At 30.9% G+C, this 16778-nt stretch overlaps 1 protein-coding gene across 2 annotated transcripts in view; it reads right to left on the reverse strand.

Moving 5' to 3' along the window:
* The window catches only part of LOC106669940 (inositol-trisphosphate 3-kinase homolog), a 172431-nt gene that overhangs the window by 30772 nt on the left and 124881 nt on the right, over positions 1 to 16778 (reverse strand). Inside the window, exon 1 of one of the 2 annotated variants that reach the window (XM_014399843.2) lies at positions 11667 to 11766. The exons of the other annotated variant lie outside the window; for it this stretch is intronic. Within the exon in view, the coding sequence (XP_014255329.1) occupies positions 11667 to 11684 (18 nt within the window). The 5' untranslated portion in view covers positions 11685 to 11766. Of the gene's footprint in view, positions 1 to 11666; positions 11767 to 16778 lie in introns of those variants that run through there. 2 annotated transcript variants of the gene reach the window in all.

Consider the following 16778-nt stretch of genomic DNA (forward strand, 5'->3'; position numbering starts at 1 on the left):
CGAGCTTCATAACGTGAAAGAATATAAAAATAAACGTTTTTTTTTTAGATTTATTAACTTTTTAAACTTTTTTTTTAAATTTAAATTTTGGGTTTTATTTTTACATGAAATTTTTTGGACGTTCGGGAATTCACACTATAAAAAATGTACAGCAAAGGACCTTCGTCTTAAGGATATAGTAATTTTACATTTTATAACAACGCTTGCCATATTTATTAATTTTTTTTTTTTAATTCTTCATTATATTTAGTTTTTTTTAGACATATGTCCATTATGCATCTGTAATTTAAGTTTATTTATATAAAAAATTAGTTTTATTTATATTTAAGTAATATTAAAAAAAGAAAAGTTAATTAAAATTAAATATAAATAATAATAAATTTTTATATAAGTAAACTTAAATTACATATACAAAACAGCCATAAATCTTGAAAAATAAATAAAAATTAAAAAACAAGGTAAGCTTTGTAATAAAATGGAAAATAAATGTCCTTTATTCTTTGTAATACTTAAAAAAAAAGATCTTGTAGATCCTGATGATAGGTGACAATTCCCAAAATGGCCAAAGAATTTAATGCAGAAATAAAAAAATAAATAAAGAGACAATTCGTATCATCCATAAAATTTTACAAGCTCCAGCATCTTGAAATGAGTTGTTGGCTATCAAATCCGGCCTATTACAAGGGGACATCTTGAGCAATCAGTAATTTAATTTTATTTCATTTGTGGCTTTGCACTACTATGCATTAAAATTAAACAAGGTGTAATTAATATTTTATGATCACACTTATTTGGATTTCAAAATTTTATATAATTCTTTAATTGGTTAAGTTAACGAGGGTTTGTATAATCATGAATATTAAAATGCAAAAGAAACATAAAGAGATTAAAAAGTTGGGTACGATAATTTCATATGTGACGTATCCGACCCTTATCTTCTTTTGTCGAACGTCAATTCTTGAGCCAATTTAATTAGCTAATTAAAGAAATAACAAATGTAATCTTCATTTCAATCAATTTCAGGAGCTAGGTCATGGTTGCTTCAAGGAGCAATCTTGAGTCCTCTTCTATTTAATGTTTTTATTACCGAAATAGTTAATTTAAAAAAAAGAGAGAGGATAACGAAGTTTTGATATTTAAATATGTACGGATAAAACATCAAAATAAAAATTATATACTTTAAGTGAACACGCAGGAGCAGTCCAAGGAAAAAACTTGAGCCATCTTTTATTTTAGTTGTAGTTACTGAATCTTTCACAAGAATGAATATTTAAAAAATATTATTATATAACACTTTCAGGTATAATAAAATAATCTAAAACCATAATTTAAACACAAAGGACTGTCACCAGAAGTAATCTTACGCCCTATTCTATTTTATTTGTTTTCTATGTACAATAAAAATTGTAGTTAATTTTTTAAGAAGATGGGTTAAATAAAGTATTGTGTAGCCAATACTAAGGTTCGACCAAGATAATTTTAACTATGTCACTTATGTCGGGAGTATTTCATGGAAAAAACATAAGCCCCCTTTTATTTAATGTGTTTGTCAGTGGAATATAATTTATTTAAATAAACGGTAAGTCAAAACGTATTATTATTATTAAATAATATTTACCGATATAATAAAGTAATCTAAAACCGTCTAATTTAAAGACAGTCCAGAAATGTTACCAAATACTAGAAGTACTCTCAAGCCCAATTGTATTTAATTTGTCTTCTGTTAAAATAGTTCATTTTTGTAAAGGATAGAATAATTCTTTAGTATTATTGTTTAATAATTAAAGGTAAAAAGTGTTTTTAAACAAGCTAATCTAAAGAATGTCCCGTCAGGACTACTACAAGGCAAAATCTTGATCCCTGCTCTGATTTTACTTTATTGAAGAAACAGTTTTTTTTTCAGGAGTCGTTTATTATAATATACGATTTTGATATCTTTGATCTCTTGATATAGAAGAGCTTATGATATTCGAACAGTGAGAAAAGAGGGACTAAGAGGATCGGGAAGACGAAACTTAAAACTAATTAAGTCGTTATTTAAAACGAAAAAAAAATCGTTTAAAAGCACTATAGGTGATCAGTGGTAGTTATTTTAATTTTTTAGCTTATGCGAATGTATGCTTTTTATCACATGTTTTGTGAATGGACTTAAAATAGTGCAGTACAAAAACGTGCCAACGGTTTTCTTTCCACTCCATTTATATTTCATTTTCGTTAAAGTAGTTCTACATACTTTAGCTGAAATTCTTCCAAACGTGCATTACCCAGGGCTAAGAATTTTTTAATTAAAGCCCAACTCTTTGTTAAAAAAAAGTTTTTTTCGTGAAGACGAATGGACTGAAAAGATAATTAATTAATGTTGGAATGCCGTGGATAACGAACGTACTTTAAAGTTATAAGTACCACAGAGCCTTGTTGATTTATCTTGAAATTGATTGTTTGAAGAGTGTTTGATTTAGCCAATTGTAGAGAAATTCTACATGTAAGAACAAATAAAATAAATAAAACCAAATTTCTCTTTTAAAAACTCTGCGTGGCAGGTTATTTTTAAATTGTTTACTGTAAAATTTCCAAATCGATGTACTCATCAGCGATCAAAGGTAATATTTAATTTTATTTTGCATAAGTATTACTTTATATCAATTAATATTAATTAACCGTGACTAAAGAGGAGTAATTAATTTTCAAGGAGGGACAGTCGCGTAAAGATTTCCCTCTGGAATCCCATAAGTAAATATATATTGTTTATTATTAAATCCATTATATTTAGTGTTCTGATTGACCAAATTACTTCTTACAATTAATTAACAGTTTTATGTAAGGTTTTGGTTGATATGAAAAAGTTAGTGTCATGAGCGGGATTCGAACCCACGACCTTCGGGTCAATACGACTGCTCTAACCATTTGAGCGCTATCGTGACTTCGATCCTCTCGGACACCTTCTTATCTCAACCTACAACCTTTGTTGTTGTAAAGTGTTGTGAATTGTTAATTATATTTATATATTATAAGAACAGCAATTTTATTTTAAATTGAGCTTTAAACTAGAAATCGAAAATCTTACTGGAGAATATAATCAAATGTTAAATTTATAATTATGCATGGTCCAATGAAATATCGCCAGTTTATTTATTTCCCGTGAGTTATGTCGTGAAATTCCGTTTTTAGGCTTGGCTTAACACAAGGAAATACAATTTAAAATCAAATGGATTTTTAAAATGGACAACATGGGCTTGTACATAAATTTGTTATTAGTTGGAAGAAAATTGAACAGGGAAAACCAGCAAAAAAAAAAAAAAAAAAAGTACATATATAGAAATCTAGGGATCTGAGTGGTTAAGGTGTCCGACTCGGCTAGTGGTCCTGGGTTCGAATCCCGGCGTTGCCCGAGTTTTTTAATTGAAAATAATACGAAAAATGTCAAGTTGACCTCTCGACCGCGATACCCAATAGTTGGATGCAAAAAGGAGAGAAAATTTGAAAGGTTTTAAGTTGAGGTGTCCGAGTGGATCGAAGTCCGATAGCGCTCAAATGGTTAGAGCAGAGTCGTATTGAGCCGAAGGTCGTGGGTTCGAATCCCGCTCATGATAGTATCTTGTTCATTTCAACCAAAACCTTACATAAAAATGTCAATCCATTGAAAGAATGTTAATTATATTTATATATTACAAAAACTGCAATTTTATTTTAAATTGAGATTTAAACCAGAAATGGAAAATCTTACTGGAGAATGTAATGAAATGTTAAAGTTATAATTAGGCACGGTCCAATGAAATATCGCCATCTTTTAAAAGAGAAAGCTATCTCTTAGGACATGCGATAACGGTTACTGATTCATACGTGCCTTTTTAGAAATAGCGGTATTATTTTTAGATCAATTCAAGAAGAAAAAAAAAATCAGATCGTGAGTGGCCTAATGACATCTCATCTATGAGTCACGGGCAGTTTTGCTACAGATTCGCTTTGAGGTTTCTGTCCTTTCTTTTTAAATTTAAAGTTTTTGGCCTAGGAAATTATGAATAATCAAATAACGTTTAATATATTAATAGACGTAGATGCATATTCAGGTCGTTTTCGACCTTTAAGAGCTATTGTCCTATGCGTAAAGTACGCAGATCATTCACTTAATATAATATTGCCAAGGTCTGGAGGTTTTTGTTTAAAATAAGTACAATTTTTTAAAGAGAAATTTCAGTTTCATATTTACATTGAAGCTTGTGTGTGAAAGAGAGGAGATGGATGGGAGATGAAGAATGAGAGGCAGGGAACGATACATAAAGATACTATCAGAAGATAAGTACAGATTATATACACAGGAAGATAGAATTTGTAACGCCAAAAATTGTGAGGAAAGAGATTGATAATGGCTTTTTGTAGGTGAGGAGCGCTAGATTTTATTTTTTAGGATTTAGCTTACCATCCACCTGTTGCACTATTCTCCTATCTAATCTGTAACGATTGTACACTTGTTATGGATAATTGTCGAATTTATTTCGGAAAAAAACTGTTGAATCGTTAGCAAAATGGGCCAACTGAAAAGAAGGGAAACGAGAATAGTCTGAGGTACGTAAATTATTTATTTCTATCGCTTTGCAGCAGCCTTTGTTTGTTGGAAAGTAATCCTGAACACAGAAAAGGTTCAAATAAAAATAAATTAATTAAATTTAAAAAAAATTGGAAGATGATTTGTGTTGGACAAAGTAAAGCACTGCGAACTTCTGTCAAAAGCTACTTCCATACTTATATTAATTTCATCTTCATAACTTTCCCTTATAAATGAATATTATCTGTATCTGTAAAAATGTATATCTTCAATGCTTCTGGTTTTATTTCAGTGGGCTGAAAGTATTTAAAATCGAAAGAACGGGAGAGTGGGAAGAGAAAGATAGATAAATTACATGTGATTTTTTAAATGATCTTGATAATACGAGTAATGATGTAGAAATCGATAGTCTAGATAAATAGATAGACTAGAAATAGTTAATTTTTGCAAGAAGGAAGGTTTAAAAATTATTATAATATACAAATAAAAGCTATAATAAAAATACTGTAAAGTAAGACAATCTAATTTAAAGACATCACTACAGTCAAGGTTACGTTCTTTCCTATTTAATTTGGGCATTATTGAAATAGTTATTTTTGTAACAAAAAGTAAGAAAAAAGGAGAGTGAAAAAGTAAGAGAAAAACAGAAAGAGAGAGAGAGAGAGCGAATGAGTGGTGAAAGAGTAAAAGGGAGATCAATGAATGAATGAATCGATATCGTTTTATTTCAAAAATCTTGCAAATTTGTATTGCACGAGAGAGTGTGGATGAGAAATCAAGGAATAAAGAGAAAAAAAAGAGAGAAGGAGTGAGAGAGCGTGAATTGGATAAATAGAGAGAGTGAGAGAGAGAGAGAGAGAGAGAGAGAAAGAGAGAGAGAGAGAGAGTGGGGGGAGGTAGATAGAAGGAAATACCAAAATATCAGATTTTATAAAACATAAAAATATAAAAAAAACATTCTTCAACAATGTAAAACGCTTGTATTCTTCCATTATTGTAGAACATTGCACACATAACAGATATTGAAAATTAAGAAAGGAAACCAAATGAGTAACAGTAACTATTATCTTTCTTGAAAAGTTTGAAACGAAATCGTAAACAAGAAAAATTATTTTACACGAAACTAAGAATAACAAGATATATATTTCACCTTGCAAAATTGATTATCTCACTCAATAAATAAATTCACAATAAATTAAATAAGTCACGTACAGTGTAAAGCGTGGGGACTTATCTTGTAGCGTTCTTGTATGGCCATTCAGTTGAATACACTTAAAAGATGGAGAAAATGTTTAGTTGTATCATTACACAAATAAATAGACAGATATACAAGCTAATGATTTGGCAGGGAAAGATATAAAGAAGTAGATAGATCTAGCATATGTAGATTTTTTTATATGCTTATTTATAAGCCAAGGTTACAATAGATATCTTTAAATATCAACTTTAATACTAAGATTTGTGGACTGATAATGTGCTGTATTGTGTAGTGGTGTGAGCGTGTGATGAATTTTTCTTACAAAGAAATTGTTAAGCCCAAAAGAAGGCACTGACAGACAGAGAAGGGAGCAAGAAAAAAAGAAGTGTAGAAAAAAGGTCGATAAGAGAATAATGAGTTAGGAATTTAGTTAAACATGCTAAATACACAGAAAATCAATTTAATGTTTGTAATAAAGAAATGATTCGAGGCCGTATATGATATAGTATGTAGAACTTCATGTATTTATTAAAAATGTTCATAAAATCGTTGACGGTTCTTTAAGCGACTCAAGTTGAAACAATTTTGCCCCGATTGCAACATAGAACAACATAATATAATAATAAAAAGAAACAATCATGTACTGGCGTATTCATTTGACTATAAATACATCTTGTTATATAAAGCAATTACTTTTTAATTTACATAAATTTATTAGCCCTAATTTATGTGTAATTATGTGTGAGCGTGATTTGGAGAGGTATGTAGTTTCCGGCAAAACATTGCCTTTTTTATTTTTGTAGGAAATTTAGCTAGGTATCCAGCTGTTTACGAGTTAATTCCTAAGAATTACAAAGGACCTCTATTTTAGAAGAAATAAAGATAAATCGAATATATATAAAAGTCCATTATTACAGATAGGTAATTTTACAAATTTCCTCTTAGGATGTTTTTCCAAATTTTTCTCAAAATAAGAATCGATTGGAAAAGTTTATTACGATTTTTAAAATATTTGTTTTATAGCAAACATATTTTATTTTAGCAATTTTGTCGCATCCATGTAGTTGGATTCATTTAGTATTTTATTTGGTTATTTACAGGATGAACTATTTTCGGTTTTTTCCCCCAGATTTTCATGAATTTTTTGGTATTTCATTTCAGAAGAGGTAAAGATAAATCTCGTATATATAAAAGTGATAGATAATTTTACAAATTTCCCCTTAGGATGTTTTTCCAAATTTTTCTCAAAATAAGAATCGATTGGAAAAGTGTATTACGATTTTTAAAATATTTGTTTTATAGCAAACATATTTTATTTTAGCAATTTTGTCGCATCCATGTAGTTGGATTCATTTAGTATTTTATTTGGTTATTTACAGGATGAACTATTTTCGGTTTTTTCCCCCAGATTTTCATGAATTTTTTGGTATTTCATTTCAGAAGAGGTAAAGATAAATCTCGTATATATAAAAGTGATAGATAATTTTACAAATTTACTTCCGTATTATTTACATTTTTTTATTTTTGTAGGGTTTTGTCTATTTCTTCAACGTCGTAATTAACTAAGGCTTTTATGATGTAACAACATTTTTTTTATGTGACTAATAATAATCTTGTTAATGAGCAAGGGTTAATTTGTTATTTATAGTTTGAAAACGTTCATACAAGCTGAGTGTAGATATTTAACAGATGGCATGGGATTTCCATTCTGCTATCATTCCGGCCTCCGTTTTTTACAGGCGCGATGTGACATTTTCCAGAAGGGATAGATCACAAGTATTCTGACATTAGTGGCAACACACTTATGGGCAAATTTCTTCGCTTTCATCAGTAAATAGGCGTGCGTAAGGGAGAAAGATAGGAGGGAGAGAGAGAGAGAGAGAGAGAGAGAGAGAGAGAGAGAGAGAGAGAGAGAGAGAGANAGAGAGAGTAAGAGAGGGAGAGAAAGAAAATTAACCAAAATGCCAGATTTTAACAAATATAAAAAAATACTTTCTTCAGCAATATAAAATGAGAGAGAGGGAGGGACGGAGAAAGAGAAAGAGAAAGAGAGAGAGAGAGCGAGAGTGTCAGTAGAAGGGAGTTTCTCGAAGGAAAAACTCTTTAAAAACCCATCTAGTACAAAATGTTTTCGTTTCATATTTTGTAAATTCATTAATAAATACTTATAAAAATAAAATTTAAAATTCTCTGTTATTTTTAAATTCAAGTTTTTTTTTAATTTAGCCTCTTCACAAATATAAATTTTATTGTTCTTAATTATTTAAAGATAACAATATTTAAAAAGGATATATTTTCAATTATAGTCTGACCGATCGATAACCTTTGGGGCCTGGACGTTAAAATTCTCGGTTGGGCCCACCTGTTCCTTGGAACAATTAAAATTTAATTGTGACACTAATATTTCTTCTGCTTTCCTTTGACACTAGTCTAATGGATCCAAATTTTAAAGGGACTTAAATAACTGAATGTGCCTAATAGTGATCGTGATTATGACGTTTTCATGGGGAAACTTTATTTTTATGGAACAAAAATACAAAACCAGAAATATCGATCTTATTATCAAGAATCAGACAGAGGTTAAAAGAATCTTTTTTTGTTACATTTTGCACATGGAAACACCCCTTGACTCATTATTCTCGAATCACTCTGTATATTTAAGTGTAAGTTTAACCGAATTAAATTTGTAATTGTATTTTTTCCGGTGGCAGATAAGACCCGAAGATAATTAATTTCCTTTTATTTTGATTTACCAACGTCAGGAAACAAGGAAGTTATAATCCAAGTAAAATTATTATTTTTATTCTCTTTCTATGACAATCAATGCTTGTAGTAATCATTTTTGTCTAAGGGTGTTTTATGAAGCAATTTAAATGTTTTTTATTTCGTAGTACAAATGTTATTAGGATTGGTGACTAATATCGACACAGGCCTCAACTACTAAAGATAACGAAAAATCTAGTCGCGTCTGGTGGAAAAATACAGAGAGAATAGATGGACCAGGACGATCAGGGCCGGTCAACTCGTGAAAAAAACAAAACAATCTATTTAAATAATATCCACATAGAAAAACAACCATGACTTATTTGAAGGATTGGATAAAAACACGAAATCCTCATCATCCTCGAAAAAACAAACAATATTATCCGAAAAAGTTATAACTAGCTAAGATTAAATATAAAACTCGCCAGTTTATGACGGAAATTTAAAAATCGTATAAAAAAATATTTATTATAATTAGACGAGGACGAGGTGGTGAGATGCAAATTAGAGAGGTTCGTGCGTCATAGAATTATGCAAGGCTACGGACGGGAACCCGCCGCCGGCACATGAACCTCGAGTAAAACATTCGATCTTTCCTTTTGATATGTCAAAGCCTTTGGTTTGTGACTGAAAGGAAAAAATCGAATTATAGAAAGGGTTAAAATCGAAAGGACGTCTTCGAGGATCTATATCACCAAGTTTTTGGAATATCTAGCATGTAAGATTAGCATAACATAGGTTTACAGCTTGTTCTTGTAGCATGATTGAAATTTTACATATTTGTTTTTCTCAAGCCTATTCGTGTATATAATTCTCAAAGATCGTGAATTATTTATATGCTTTTTTGAAAGTTTTTACATGCTCTATGAACCATGCTCTATGAATGAGGATAATGGTAGTCAGGAATAGCATATAAATCTCAGCGTTTAATTATACAAAACCCATTTAAATTAGGTGATAAAACCAAAGATACATTTTAATACATAATGCTTTATCTTGCAAAAAAAATCAAAAAAATCAACCATACTCCACCACATAATTCCTTAGTTTCCTACTTTCACTTTATCCTTTTCTAAATGTAATTTTATAAACATTACTGCGGAATCCCCCACATTAAATCGATATTTGATTATTCCCGGGTAATTAGATAATAAATTAATTGAGGGGGAAAAAGAAGAAAATTCCCCAAGCCGGTTTAGAAAACTCAAAATCCTGTTGATAACTTTTACAATGTTGTGTAGTACAATTTCTATTAGCGTATTATAAATACACTTTAAGACAAGATAACTTTGACAATTGAATATTAACAATAATAATATTTAAAGGTTAATATGAGTCAAATAAAACAACAATGATTCCAATAACAAACATTAAATATAGAATTATACAATTGGCAGTAAACGAGGAATTGATCAAAAATTGAACATATCTAAGCATCGTAAACTTTATAGCCAAGACAACAAACATTAGCAATCTTTCAATTAATTAATCTTTATGTAAGGTATTGATTGAGATAAAAAAGTCAGTCACGAGCGGGATTCGAACCCACGACCTTCGGCTAAATACGCCGCAGCTCTACCACTTGAGCTATCCTGCTTTCGATCTAATCGAACACCAATCCCCCATCTCAACCTACAACCTTTCGAATTTTACCTCATTTTTGCCATTTTTCCAATTTCAAAATATTAATAATATATACTGCTCCGCTGAACTCTACGTCTACATTAAATTAAGAAAATTTAGGGAGCATAATAAAAATCTACCTGTTTTAATTTTGATTAATTTAGAATATTTAATAATTCTTAAATAGTACTCAAGGTTTATGAAAGATCGTCCTTCAAGAAGAATTGGAAGTTGGAGCAGGAAATTTTGTGAACTTTATTCGCCATTTGAAATCAAGAGAAAGAGCATGAGAAAAAATTCTCCTTTCTTTCTTGAAGTCACGATAGCTCAAGTGGTAGAGCAGCGGCGTATTTAGCCGAAGGTCGTGGGTTCGAATCCCGCTCGTCACACTAACTTTTTTATCTCAACCAATACCTTACGTAAAGATTAATTAATTGAAAGATGTTATTTGGTCAATTGGACCACGATATCTAATGAATTTAATATTAGCAATAATTAGACATATACTTCAGAATTTAAATATTTACGCTATAAAATGTTAAAAATTACATAAGTCATAATTGCGAGATTTATCCAAGTTATCGGTGGGGAAATAATACTAAAATTTGGTCGTTATCGATCATTTTGGTCATTCGATCCTGGCTGGGTCTGTCTGTCTGACATCTTCAGCGTCTCAGACGTGATAGTTAACGACCAAATTTCAGGCCCATTACCCCACAGACAATGGAGAAAACGTACAATTATAAAATTCCATAATGGTTTACTAATCTCTCTGAAGTATTAAATCAATAATTGCAAATCGACGTCAGTATTAATTAATAATTCAACAATTGAATGGTTTACTTCAAGAATTTCAAGATTTGAAGCTTTACAACTTTACAATTGAAAACTTAATTTTTATACAGGGTTGGGTAGGAAAATATTGAAATCATAAAACCATAAAATCATCAAGATCTGAGTTGAGATTTGTTTATTATTTATTACCAATGCATTTTTGCCAAAAGGAGTGGTTTCTACTCCTATTACTATACTGCTCCTACTACCACTGTTCTTACGATCTTGGCAATTTTACGGTTTTATGATCTCATTTTCACGGCGTTCCAGTAGAATTTTCCTTCGTCTAAGTGTTTACTAAATGTCCTTAATCAAACCTGTACAACTTGGTAAGCTTAATGAGGCCCTTTCTCCAAAAATCGACGCCGACCATTTGCCCATGGGCTGGAGTGAAATTGTACATACAAGAATAGAACATTGACGTCAAAGATGTAGCTGATACGAGGACAAAAACCGTTAACAGGGTTAATCCTAACTTAATATTCTCATTGGAAAATTCTACTTTCTCTGGAAAATTTCGGGGTATTTGACCTTTTACTTGACTTTTACTTTCAGATTTTTACATATCTGAAACATTTTACATATAGGCTTCGAACCAGAACAGATAGCGGATTCTTATTTTAATATGAGATAATTTCTTTAAGTTCATTATCTTTGAATATGAAAAAGGGAAATATATGAAATTAAAATTTAAAAATAAAATACCTGCTCTTTCTCACTCATGTTGTCGCCTGTAGTTCCAAAGTCGAAATGATATATTTTTCGAGAAATCAGTATGAAATGAACAGGATTAAGGGCCTAACATGTTAACCCGAGGGAATTACAACCGTGTGTACTTTGAATTATCGAATCTGCAGAGAAAAACAACAAACACAATAGATCAATTTTTTTACTTTCCTTTAAATGATTCAACGATCTTAAATAACGTTTAACGATTTAATCTTGCGGTTTACCTTCGCTAGACGCGTTTCGGTGCTTAATCTCCAGTTGGTTTTGTTCCTTTGAAGATTGTAAAAGGATAATTGTAATTTTTTCCTACTCAATTATCGATTAGGATAGATTGTGTTGGTACAATCCGCGTATCCATAGATCAGCCAGATAATTTTTTTGTTTCAAAACGTAGGTTTGAATTTAAAAATATGACAAAGTAGGTTAGAGCAAATTTATAACAAAAATTGCATAACCAACCAGTAAATAACTGTTTTTAAGCGAACCGCTTGTTGTGTAAAAAGGACGGGGTTTAGTGCGCTTTTCTCTTTTGAAAGCGCAAAGTCAATATTTATATCGGGGTCATTGAATTACAAAAAGTCTTTTGAATTAAAATTGAATTGACCGTGCGTCATAAATATAAATTCAAAATATCTCGGCGTCTGACCATTTTTTTCAAACCGCGTTGATTTCAAATGAACATGACCTAAAATTACCGGTACCAAGTACCAAATCAAATATGGGGCTGAGTGAAGTACAAATGGAAAGAAAAAATTATCTTCTGTTATAAAAACATTATCAATAAAATTCTTCGTGGTTTTTATTGTAATCAATGCTGTATTTATCAAAAATAATAACTTTTAAAAAATGTTATCATTATATTCACTAGTTTTCGTGGTCCGCTTGTCTAATTAATATCTTTCAATTAATTAAGGTTTTTAGTTGAGATAAAAAAGACAGTGTCACGAGCGGGATTCGAACCCACGACCTTCGGCTAAATACGCCGCTGCTCTACCACTTGATCTAGCGTGACTTCAAGAAATAAAAGGAGAATTTTTTTCAATTAAATAATTAATTAAGCAAAAAACATATTATGAATTCCCTACGAATAAATTTATCGAAAAGGTTTTTAGTTGAGATGAAAAAAAGTTAATGCACGAGAGGGATTCGAACCCACGACCTTCGGCTAGATACGCCGCTGCTCTACCACTTGAGCTATCGTGACTTCGATCCACGCGGACAACTTCCCATCTCAACGCCATCTTTTGAATTTTGCCCCCTTTTTGCCATTTTTCAAACGTTTTTCAAATTTGATTCTCGGCGACAAATGAAATGGCCACGGAGAGCTTTAGTGAAGATGTACTTCATCTAACTTATTAAATTCACTAGTTTTCATGGCCCGCTTGACCAATTAATATCGTTCAATTAATTAAGGTTTTTAGTTGAGATAAAAAATCCGCGTGGATCGAAGTCACGATAGCTCAAGTGGTAGAGCAGCGGGGTATCTAGCCGAAGGTCGTGGGTTCGAATCCCGGTCGTGACACTGACTTTTTTATCTCAACTAAAAACCTTAATTAATTGTAAGTTATCATTATAAAAGACTCCAGACGCAAAAAAAATTCCTACTTTACAACAAAATGTTATCGTTTATAATAGAAAAACATTTTACAAATGTCATTATTTGTAAAATTATGTGTGCATTTAAGATTTTAAACATTTTGCCCGTGTTTAATGTAAATGTTTTTTCCAACTAATAACTACTAACTTTAATAACTACTAGTAATAGAGTAAAAACCTAATAACTAGTGTCCATGGCTATGGCTTAACGGCTAAGGCAAAAACCTAATAAATAATTAGTTAAGTTAGTTAATTAGTAATGACTCACTCTGGCTTGTTCTAAGGAGATAAATGCTACGGAGACCAACCTGAAAAAAAGGGGTAAAACATTAAAACAGATTGTTTAAAAAATAAAATATATACATAATAAAATACCTGTGTACATACACTTATACAGACACAATTGGTAATATGTAAATTTCATGTGGCAGTTACATTTGTGTGCATTGGTAAAAAGAATATTGGATAGGCTTAAAATTGTACTTATACTTTTAATGTATTTGCACGATGTATTATAATATATATTATTTTAAATTGCTTATGATGATGTGCAATAGTTATGAAATAGTTGCTTTAAATGCCAAAGACCATAGAAAATACAAACATTAAATGTCTTGTCTCCCTAGGCAAAAAGGTAAAAAAAAAATTAAAAACTCACGTAGACTTTTAACCGTGATCTTTATACTTTTTTTTAAACGATAAATAATTATAATAATATAAAAATAATTCGGTCATGTGTTAGTTTGTGGTCGCCGATTGGAGTTGTAACCACAAAGGGGTCAGATTCTGGTGGTTGGATTATTATTAGTAATAACATGGTGTATAAAATTACACTGACAGTAAAAAAATAAAAAATCAGATTCGTTATTTTCATTTTTCATTTTTTTTAGAAACGTGTTGGGGGAGGTTTTTTGTTTATTGTTTCAACCGATGTACTGTTCAAATTGATTGTATATGAAAATGTACCATACTTTATTATTGTATTAAGAAGAACAAAATCAGTATTTGAACATGTGTTTGAATAGGAGGAAACTTGAAAAAATAACAACCAAGGATATTAAAGTTAACTTAATTAATTAAATAAACACGATAATCCCCTGAAGAATAAGGTAACAGCACAAGTAAATCCGTCGGTTTGTTTCGAGGATGGTTCGAAAATCCGAGATTTCCCACGATTTCCCCATTTGCAACGGACTAAAGGTATTCTCAATGAAATGCGGGTCAAGGTTTCCCTGCTGACGCAAGTTGGTACATAGACGAGATTAAAATTCAGCAAAACAGGAGTTCACCTATCCTTCAAAGCCTCACGAGGAAAGGCACAGCTGGAATTTTATCTAGATAGATAAAATCTATTCTTCGTAGAATGCCGACCGGCCCTTTTTCTTGTTATTGGGTCAAATCGTTTATTTGTCATAAATTTGACTGAAAAAAAGAGGGAACTTGCCGTTGTGGCTTATTCTGTAGAATTTGTGACCATACTTGGCCTAAGCTAAGTTTTATTTCTTTATTTTGTTTTCTAAGAGAGAGGGAAGAGGATAACATGTTGGAATAAATTAATAAACAATAAATAAAATAAATAAATAAATTAAATCAACAGGATTTAACCCAAAATTAAAGTTGATTTCATCAACCCAACATCCAAAGATTCACCAAAAGTTAGGGGGGATGTAACACTATGCAGGCTTTTAATTATATTTAAATATAAAGTAAAACACTTACAAATTTACTAATTGGGTTTGCAAAATGACTTTCTTCAAATTGAAGCTTGTTTGGTTCAAAAAAATGAAAAATGGTTCACTATTTAATTTTTGTTAATTTACCATTTCGGAATATGACATGGGTCTTTTATTATTAATAATAATCCATTATATTTAGTGGTCTATTGATCAAATTACTTCTTTCAATTAATTAATCTTTTTATGTAAGGTCTTGGTTGAAATGAAAAAGCTAGTGTCACGAGCGGGATTCGAACCCACGACCTTCGGCTCAATACGCCGTTGCTCTAACCACTTGAGCTATAGTGATTTCGATCCACTCGGACATCAACTCCCCACCTCAACCTTCAACCTTTCGAATTTTCCCTCCTTTTAGCCATTTTTCAAATTTCAAATTATTAATAATGTACTAATCCACTGAATTCCGCGCCAACAGTTAAATTAGCAAAATGTAGGGAGCATAGTAAAAATCTACTTGTTTTAATTTGAGTTAATTTAGAATAGTTAATAATTCTTAAATAGTACTCAAGGTTTACGAAAGATCATCTTTCAAGAAGAATTGGAAGTTGGAGGAGGAAATTTTGTGAACTTTATTTGCCATTCGAGGCCAAGAGAAAGAGCATGAGAAAAAATTAATGTAGTTATACGAATATAAAAATTATTTAATTTTATTTGATAAAGGTACGCATGTTTGAAAAATTGTATAACTTCATAATACCAAAATATCCTCCAAAAAAGCAAATATTCACCTAAAGTTAAAAAGGGGGGAAATTATGCAGTCTTTTAATTATATTTAAATATAAAGTAAAATACTTACACATTTACAAGTTGGGTTTGTAAAATTACTTTTAACAAATACCTGTTTCGTTCACAAAATTTAATTACTGTTATTTTCCGATTTCGAAATATGACATGAGCCTTTTATTGTTAATTATTTTCTGCCAATTGTCAAAATGTTCGGTAGACAGTAAGAGAAAAACACAATCGAAGCAATTTAATTAAGCACAATTTCCCACATTAACCCATTGCAAATGCACACTCGGAAGGTCGAACTTATCTTTTACAAACCAATAAATGAAAAATATTTCGGTTGTGTTCACGAGGAGAAGGCCTTCGCGATGAAAATTGGCAATAACACGACGCGAAAAACACAAAGGCCAATTTTAATGATAATTAATTTTTTGTTTTGCGCGCACAAACGGTTATTAATTGTTTTGCAGTCGACGGTGGTTGAATATTTCTAGATAAACAGCGTCTTCCCTAAAGCATAATGCTGAGCCAAGTGCGATGAATTAAACGAATCAATTGTATTTATTTATTTATTATCTTCAAGGGTTTTTAGGCGCGATATTAAGTAGCACTCGACCAGAATTGCATTAAAATTCGAGTACGACATGATTTTTCATGTTTCAACAAGGACAATTGACACGGGCAATGGTGAAATTGTAACTCAAAATAAAATTAGTAGCCGGATTTTAATTTCCGAAAATAATTGACACAGATATAAAATTAGCTCTTCTGAGAGTCTTGCTCATTACAAAACTGATTTATTATTAGGACTAAATGAGTTAATAATCTGACCGGGTTAATCCGACCATCCTACGTGACATATATCAAGTTCTTAATGATTTGTCAGAATCACAAGTCAAATGAGGACTATAAGCAGGTCGCGGCAAGACATTTACTTATTAGTTTTAAGATCACTATGAAAGCTGTAACAGAAACGGAATAACGCCTCAACCTGCTTATTTCCCTGACATCCCTTTATTTGACTGTG

The sequence above is a fragment of the Cimex lectularius genome, unplaced genomic scaffold, assembly GCF_000648675.2.
Source record: "Cimex lectularius strain Harlan isolate CLEC.00 unplaced genomic scaffold, Clec_2.1 scaffold146, whole genome shotgun sequence".
Taxonomy (NCBI): domain Eukaryota; kingdom Metazoa; phylum Arthropoda; class Insecta; order Hemiptera; family Cimicidae; genus Cimex; species Cimex lectularius.